The following is a 9,299-nucleotide window of genomic DNA, read 5'->3' as shown; positions in this document are numbered from 1 at the left end:
ATCGAGTTTTCCACGATACTCGAGTTTATGGAACCCGAGTACTATGGAAAAATTTTGAAAATTTTTTATGATACTCGAGTTCTTCAAAGAACTCGAGTTTCAAAAAAGTGATAAATCCCTATATATTTTTAAAACAATGATAAATTGTTAATTTTTTTGCTAAATAGTAGTAGTGGGCTATTTTTGCCACTAAATTACCCGTAAAAAGTTTGGTCTTTCTATACATGTGGGGGCTACTTGGTCCTTTTGAAGTTCCTTTTATTATTATTTTTTTGTTGAATAAAAGGAGGGGCGGAAGTGATTACTATGACTCACCCCTGGTGATCATAGGAGAATGTTGGATTAAATAATATATATGTTCAATTTTATTATTTTAGTGTGTGTTATAATAATAAGTATTACTGTATGTTAATGGTTGATCGCTGTCATGATAGTATGGTTGCTTTGATGGGAACGATAGCTTGGAGGTTGTGGGGAAACAGAAACGAAGTCCGTCATGGAGGTAAGAGGCTTGGCGAATTGGAATTATGTCATGATGCCTCAATCTGGCTACTGCAATTCCAGGAAGCAAATGAGGCCACTACTGCTATGGTACCTATGCAGTCCGAACTTGTGTTTCAACGTACATGGCTACCTCCCTCAAATCAATTGTATAACGTCAATGTGGATGGGGCCGTTTTCAAGGACAGAAATGAATCGAGGGTGGGAGTCATTATACGTGATGTTAATGGTCTGGTGGTGGCTGCAATGTGCAAAAATTTCCATATGCCTTTGGGTCCATTAGAGGTGGAAGCCAAGGCATTTGAATCTGGTCTACTTTTTGCCAAAGATGTAGGATTACAGAAGTTTATTTTAGAAGGGGATTCCATTAATGTGGTTCATGCCCTTCAAGGATTGTCGCCTCCATCAGTTTCAGTGATGTCTCTCATCTATGGGATCCAAAGCTCTTGTAATGATGTTCGGAAAGTGTTGTTTTCTCATGTATGTAGAAATAGAAATAGACTTGCCCATCTCTTGGCAAAACATGTTATTAGTATTGTTGACTTTATGGTTTGGATGGAAGAGAATTCTTATTTTTTGGAACAAGCTCTCTATCATAATGTAATGTTTTCTTCTGTTTAATAAAAGTTTTCATGTTACCTATCAAAAAAAAAAAAGGTATTACTGTATGTTAAAAAAAAAAAGTTACCATAGTCTACCAAAAAAATAATCTCAAGTCAGAAAATACGGCCTATTTGGTAAAGGAGTTTGAGTAACGTTGTTTGTAATTTTTTAAAAGAGAAATGATATGTCTATAATATTTTCACAACAAATCCTAAGTGACAGGTTGTTACTGGTTGTTATTGTTGGGGTAAAAAAGTAATCTTAGTATTAGTTTCAAATTTGAACCAATAATAACTAACCACCTGTAATTTATTGTAAAAATATTGTAAACGTAACATTTCTCTTTTTAAAATATTTTTTTTGGTGGGAGGGCAGAACAAAACTGCACCGCCACTTTTTAAAATATGTGTAGAAGAGGTTGTGTAACGTTAATTAAAAACTGAAAATACGTGGTTTAGATAGTCTACCAAACAGCCATAACATTTTTTTCCCAAAATTTCTCAGTCAGTCAACTCTATACCTTCAACTCTGATTCTTCGGACCACCGCACTTCGATCACCGCTGCCGACCGCTTCACAAATTACACACCAACACTTGGGCTTCTCCACGTATCGATCCGATCACTGTTCACAATCACACACGAGTCGAATCGGCTGAGGTACGTTCATAGATCTCCCTTCTCTAATCTGATATCTCTCTCTGCGATGTGTTGTGACAGAGGCTTGGCGTTTTTTTTAATTTTCATGAAACCTCTCTCTTTTCTCTTTCTCTGATTTCTCCCCGATCTCTCGCTTCTTTCTCTTGAATTGAATTTTGATAAATGCTTTCATGCTGAATAATAAATGTTTCACTTGACCGATCAGTAGAAAAATTACAACTTTCTTATTGTGCAATGAATTATTAGCATTAGTTTTAATGTTTAATAATAATAAAAAAATTATATGGAAGTATGGAACTAATTTTTGGTACAATAGATTTATAAGATAGGGAAATAATGAAGCATCTTAAAATTAAATAAATAATTAATGGAATGAAAACTCAACAAAAAAATGGAATGATAAATTAAAACATTAATTTTATGTAGGATAAAGTATCATGACTTTACAAGTCAATAAATTATTTGAATTGTTACGTAGATGAAAGATAAATCCCTATAAGTAAAAATACAAATAATTTAGAAGGTAATGGTGATGATTTAATGTTTCCATCCTCTAGAGTTGATGTCCCAATTAATAAAAACCCTCAAATTTTTTTTGAAAAAATACCACCGATAAAAGTCAACGATGTTACATTAAGCTTGGCCCCCCTCCCCTAGGTTTGAATATTGGTTCCGTTCCTAGTCCCACCCCACCTCTTTAACCACATAAGTCCATGGAGAATATGGTCCTCCTATAGAACACAACTCCAATAACTAATTTAATGTTGACTCCACGTGCATATCGCAGTAGACAGATTTAAAGTGCAACTCACCAAGCCTTGTAAGGAGAAATCTGAACACAATTCACATTCAATATTCCAACAAGGACATTCAAAATGGAGCATAGATGATCAAATGGCTATCACTCCAAGAGTAATCTGCAGGAATTGGAGGCAACAGCAGTCTGGTGATAAAAAGAATGGTGTGATCCTGCAAACAATTATAATTTTAACAAACTAAAAATAAATAAAGATAGACAGGACAGAACCAGCGCCAAGACAGATACACAGTCCATGAAACAAGTAAAGCCTACTGAAATAACAAACTGAGGTGGTGTCAACAAGTCATTACAATTGCCCAATACTGCAAGCTGGTAATTGATTCCTTGCCATGCTTTCCTAGAACCTGTTTTTCTATCCTTTGATTGGTAAGGCTGCATTCACTTTCATCAATAAGTTCACATTCTTCTTCCACAACAATATTAGCAACCACAAGTGTCAAAATACACAATAACATGAACAAGCACATATCTAGGCGAGGCACATGACCTTCCTAAAAAGAAGTAAGATGAAGGCCGATCAATGTAAATATCTAGAAACAGAAGTTATGTAGAACCACACGGGAATCTTTAGAATGATTCTTCCTGAGATCCAACTACATTCTAGTCTCTGATTCTACCTTCCGAATGTATCAAATGCTGTGATTTGTGGAAATAGAACCGAGTGATGTATTTCAACAGTGGCAGTAATGGTGCAAGATGTGCTAGGCTGGAATGATTATATAAGGAATTATGGTGCAAGATGTGCTAGGCTGGAACAATTATATTATTAAATCCACGATATATCAGCACGATTTCAGATTGATTTCAGACAAGATTCAATAAAGCTCACCATTTGGTTTTGAAAGTTCAAACCCTATGCATATTGAAACCAACAAGTAACAACTTTAAGCTAGGAACTTATATATGAAGTTATGGACAGTGGTGTATACCCCAACTCTTCTGTGTAACAGATCAATACTTCTTACAACATCCTTTTCATGCCGGAAAAATGATATAAAAATCTGAATCAACACTAGAGAGAGATAAAGAGAATGCATTACATCAAATTTTATTGAACTCATGCTATAGTAGTAAGATTTATGAGAAACAAATAAAAGGACATGAGAAAACCATGTGCTGAAAAGGACAAAGGAGCTCCCAATTCTTGTTTTAAAACAAAATTACAAACTAAGAGGTCTTAAGTAAATTTTGTTAGACATATCTAGTAAAACCTATGACCAGCAGCCAACTTCTCTACCACCGAGCTACTGAGGAACAATGAGAGACATCATAGATTTTAATTTCCATTCTTAACCCATATGAACTTGAAGTTCCTGGAGTTACAGGTATTGTGTTGGATATCTGATTGAGATTGAAGGTTCAACAGTGTTTTATTTCTCTTTTTGTTTGATTCCTTATTCTTTTCTAAAGGAGAGAAAGCTCCTAGAAGACAACCTTTAACTCTCTTTTTCTCTCAAAATATTCAAAAGTATTATGCAATTGAGAGTAACTTTGGTCATCACAGTCCCTAATCAATAACGATGCCTTGCTCATCAGAATTGCTACTCCTACCAGCTTCTTTAGTTTGAAAGACTCGATTACTATCCTGTCTTTTGTAGCACTTCTTCCCTTATTCGCTTTTGCTTCATGAGAAATATTTAGTTGAGAGTTTTATGTTATAAATTCTAGATTCATAAATAATGTTTTCTTCAAACTCTTGTGTAAAAAAGTTTTTTTGGTTTGTTTTGTTTTTGAAAATAAGTGGTAGTATAGGCCTTTAGTACAAATATTTGAGACTTAGAGAAACTGATGCTGAAAAGCAATAAATACTCCTACACCTACAGAGAAATTTATAGCGGCAGCCATTAAATTTGAACATCACAGTAATCAGTGATAATAAGCATTTACATACTAAAAATTTGTTTGCAAAACATTACACTTGAACAACATTGCTTAAGAAGAGAAGCACAAAACTTAGAGACAACAAAAGACCAACTTACATCCTGTCTAGCTAGATCAAGGCGATTATGTCCATTAGAACAAGTTCATTGAGTTCTCCTTTCTCAGCAGCTTCCTAAATTTCCTGCATATAAGAAAGTTAATCAACACTTACAATTATGCTACTTGAACTGTTTGACTCAGTTCACCACAAGGGCTAATATGCTACATGCTTCAAAGGATTTATGAGAATCGACAGCGATGAAATGGGATGTTTTTAGATATAAGACAAAAATATTTTCTTAGTAATGAAAAGAAAAGCATCCAAAAAAGAAATTTCAGAAGGATTTCTAATAACCTGTGTATGCAGGAAACACTCTTTAGAAATAAACACATTCTTATAAATTTAAAGCCTTAATCTCTTGACAGATTAAACCATTTATGAGGTAATGGCTTTGATATTGTACATTCTGATTACCTCTACCACTTCTTCAGCTGCTCTGATGAAAGCTTGAAAGTTGAAACCAGTCTCTATGCTTTTCTGACATCTTCATCTGGATACCCTTTCAAGCGTGCGCTAATCTTACGATACTCTTCAACCTTTCTTTTCTTTTTTTCCTCTTTATGTTGATGTCTTATATGCAGCTCCTTTGTCTTTTCCCGCTGCTGCACTTGGCATTCCTAATCTAGAGAAGGTTAATGCCAGCTTTCCAAATAGTGCATATCAGAGATATTATATGAATTCAACATAACAAGATTGTAGGTTTTGTATCCAGGCATCATATATACAGAATGCACATGGTCTCCCAATACTCATAAATCAGGACATGGACGATAAAGCTAGGACAGTGATCTGTTCATTTGGGGGATTAACTCATTAATTGTAATCTGAACAAAAAAACTATAATCTAGTTGATTTACTTCTAAGTATTTTCAGCTACAGTATCTAATACCTCAGATTTAATTTTGGAGGACATAGACGATGCAATAATATTCAGAACCAAATTTTCTTAGCTAGTAAATCTAACGAAAATTTCTTAACACATAATAGATGACCGAGAAAAGAGCTTCACTTTTAACTCACATGCCAATTTGTCAATAGGTGAAAACTCAGATTGCTCAATTTGTAAAGCTATAAAGGCATTCTGTTAAGGATGTTATAGAAAGCACTTCAAATTGACCAAGAGTGAGTCAACCATAACTTAAGCTACTATGATATTTTTCATAGTAATACAGATTCAAGTGTAACAGAACCCTGCGTGATGTAATTTTACAAACATAATTCTTAAATTTCATTACTGTCAGAACCTAGTAAAGCATTTCTTTGGGATGTACAAAATGATTCCAACCCACGCATTTTCTATCCTTTTATTTTATATTAGAAAATTCCAAATTACTCTAAGTCAGGACTAATTCTTGGTCCTTAGGTATCAGCTCGAAAACAAATCAATAAAGCTCACTCTAATAAATTTCTTTAGCAAATTTATACATAGAGAAAACCATTAACCATTTGACCACTCTCTCTCTCTCTCTCTCTCTCTCTTTATATATATATATATATATACACACTGAAAAAATTGGTGAATCAACCAGGTGGGTCCCCTAACTTCAATGCACATTTACTGAAGTTTATATTATGCAAACATTTCTTTACAAGGCTGACTTCCGCTTGTGCACTGCAGTTAAAAGGGGAATTTCCTTCACAAGTTTCTATTAATACCTCAATTCCTCTTCTCTCTACCACTCCTCTCAAGTGGCAAACCAACATTTGGTCAATATCTAAAATTTGCATGGCTTGTTATGTCAAATAAGATCCAACATCCTTCAATTTAACATTCCAAAATAAACGATTAGAATACTTTTTGTTGCTTTTTGTAAAAGTACAGAACAACAAAACAGAAGGCTGTTCAAAACATGAAAACTAGATTCCTTTGTGTTTCATGCTAATTTCTTGGTATCTTCCTTCATCATAAAAGTCATGTTGCTATATGATTTGCTACCGTGTGCACAAAGTTAAATTCACACTAATTTCTTGCAGAAACAGAAAACAGAGGAAGAGAGAGAACAGGGAAAGCTAAAAAACAAAAAAGGGAAAAAAGAAGAAGAAGAGAGAGAAATCCCAAAGAAACATCTGGTTCTTTCTCCTTTACTCCACTCTGTGTTGCAACCATGGCTCATTACTTTGCTCCACCCTTATTGGTCCTTGCTCCTTTTCTCTTCTTACCTCAGTTAGGTCTCTGTGTTGCAACCATGGCTCATTCTGTGGGCGAAGAAAACTTCGCTCCATCCTTATCAACCCCAATATTGACATATGAAAATGAGGTCTTCATTAGTTTTCATGCGGAAGATACCCGCACAAGATTTACCGGCCATCTCTTTGCTGCTTTAGAACGTAAAAGGATTCGCGCGTCTGAACTGATGAAGGCAATCGAGGCATCAAGGATTGCAGTTGTGGTGTTCTCAAAAAACTATGCTACTTCCAATGGGTGCCTGGATGAGCTGGTGAAGATCATGGAATGCCAAAGGGTGTTAAATCAAACGGTGCTGCCTATTTTTTATAAAGTGTCTCCGTCCGATGTGCGAAAACATAAGGGGAATTTTGCGGAAGCAATCATGAATGGCCCTGAAGACAAGGTGAACATTTGGAAGACTACTTTGAAGGACGTTGCAAACTTGGCAGGATATTCCTTGAATCGAGATCGGTAAGTTATTTCATATATTCAGGTGTTTGTTTGTTAATTATAAAAGCTGATTCACTTGTAATTCAGGTATGAGTGTAGGACAAGTAGGGCTTTATCAGGATCTTCGTGTGTATGGATTAATCTCTAGAAATGTGTTTAAAATTTTAGATGGCATATATTTGAGTTCTTCGAAGAAGAATTTGAATGTTATTGTCAACTAAGATTTCTCATATATTCAGGTGTTTGTTTGTTAATTATAAAAGCTGATTCCATTGTAATTAATACAGAAATTAACTTTAAGATATTTCATATTCTAGATAGCCAATAGAAGTATTCAATCGCATGATGATTTTTTGTTTTCAATCACATGGTGATTTAGTTGTTGTCATAGGTGTAATTTTTAAAATACTGATTCTTTTGGTGCCTTTTATTCAGAGATTGAAATATTTCAACAGATGGTGGAGTTAACTATTGATTATGAAATGTGTTATCTTGTATTGTTAAGTACCTACTTTGGCCCTCTATTGATCATTTTGCCCTATTTAGTTAATATGTGACTATGAATCAATAATACTTAGTTTTGGTCTTTCAATTAGGAGATTTTTATTATTGGTTGGTGCTTCTGTTCATTTTATAGATGACTCCTCTCTTTCTCTGTGTCTCTGTCTCTGTCTCTGTCTCTTTTGTTTGTTTGTTTGTGGAGAACTTGAAAGGGCTTCCAAATCCATGATATAGAGAGGGGCATAAACTGTTGTGTGAGTTTGAGGAAGTGACAGATGTCGATAGAGTGATTTTATTTATAAACTATTGTTATTATAATCTTGAATATTTTAGCCTTTGATTTATTAAGATATATCTATAATTTGATGATCAAATTTTAAAATCATATACAATATATGTGTGTATGTATATTCAATAAAAAAGGGGAAAAATAATTAAAGTACAATAAATGAGACAATAAATAATTTACTAATTTGTTACTTTATGTAAAAAGAAAATGTGTTTTGGCATTTCATTCCATTTTTCGTAGCTCATTTATTTTTATTTTATGATCACTAACTTCTATTCTTTATATATATATATATATATATATATATATATATAATAATAATAATAATAATTGTGAGTGCACTTGCAATTGCAGTCCAGAGCCAGACTTTATAGAAGAAATTGTCGAAACCATTTGGAAAATTCTATACGTGGAATCACGTACCAGTACCGTTCCACCCTGTCGTCAGAACGATGTTCCTGGTCAATGCTCTTCATTAAATATTCCGCAAAAAGGTACTTTGTCGGGCAAAATGCTATTGCTGAGCGGACCCACCCTTTTTTTTTTTTTTTAAAAGACAAACATGAATAGGACTGATTCCATCAGTCTCGGTATTGCTCCCACTTTCCCATGCAAGTCCCTCTCAACTTTCAAGTCCAACTCAAAAAAAAAAATAATAATAATAAAAAGTCCCTTTCAAGTTCATTTTACTATTTCTTCATGCTGTTACTAAAAGTCAGTGGTCCCGTTTTACGTCGTCTTCAACTGGTACAAACAAAGCCGAATCGTCCCTTAGACGCCATTTGCATTTAAGGATTCATCCCTCTCCCTCCTTTTGTTCCCTGCTTTATTCATTGCCGTTGTTCATTGTCATCCTCTTTTTCCGAATCTTGATTTCTGTCCTATTTACCTAATTTTTTCTTCTTCTTCTCCTTCGCACATTTCTGTCCTATTCTGTTTTTCGTCTGTCCTTAATTTGACTCACTTTCAGGAAACTTTTTGTTCTTTTTTTGGAGAAGACCATTGTTATTGTTTCTAAGTCGGGGGTTCTCTCTTCAAAAAAAAAAGAAAAAAGAAGTTAGGGGGTCTAATGCAACAGCAAGTATCTATACTCTCTTTTATTAGCTCAAGAAAGACTTTTTTTTTTTTTTTGTATGGTAAACTTGGAAGAGTATCATTCCAACTTGAAATATTGGCGGGGGGGGGGGGGGGGCACCCTTCCATATCTGAGTTTGGCCCAAGAGTTTAGCTTCCCTGGCTAATGCATGAGCTGCTCTATTGCCGTCCCTTTTCAAGTGCTTGAAGGAATAATAAGAGAAGGAGTGCGAAGAAGACTTGATATCATGAAGA

The 9,299-nt window shown here is 34.5% G+C and overlaps 2 protein-coding genes across 2 annotated transcripts; both read left to right on the top strand.

The window, feature by feature from the left end:
* Positions 1–411: 411 nt before the first annotated feature.
* Positions 412–1,122, top strand: LOC115961951. Its single transcript, XM_031080836.1, has one exon. The coding sequence runs from the start codon at positions 412–414 to the stop codon at positions 1,120–1,122; it is 711 nt and encodes a 236-aa protein (XP_030936696.1).
* A 537-nt stretch (positions 1,123–1,659) lies between these two features.
* LOC115959417 (TMV resistance protein N-like) lies at positions 1,660–9,090 on the top strand. The gene is made up of 3 exons (XM_031077793.1): positions 1,660–1,762; positions 6,538–7,201; positions 8,325–9,090. The coding sequence occupies exons 2-3, from the start codon at positions 6,669–6,671 to the stop codon at positions 8,521–8,523; spliced, it is 732 nt and encodes a 243-aa protein (XP_030933653.1). The 5' UTR covers positions 1,660–1,762; positions 6,538–6,668; the 3' UTR covers positions 8,524–9,090.
* The last annotated feature ends 209 nt before the right edge of the window (positions 9,091–9,299 follow it).

This window comes from Quercus lobata, chromosome 9, assembly GCF_001633185.2.
Source record: "Quercus lobata isolate SW786 chromosome 9, ValleyOak3.0 Primary Assembly, whole genome shotgun sequence".
NCBI lineage: Eukaryota > Viridiplantae > Streptophyta > Magnoliopsida > Fagales > Fagaceae > Quercus > Quercus lobata.
Note: the sequence above shows the minus strand (reverse complement) of the source record. Positions and strands in the feature narration are given on the sequence as shown.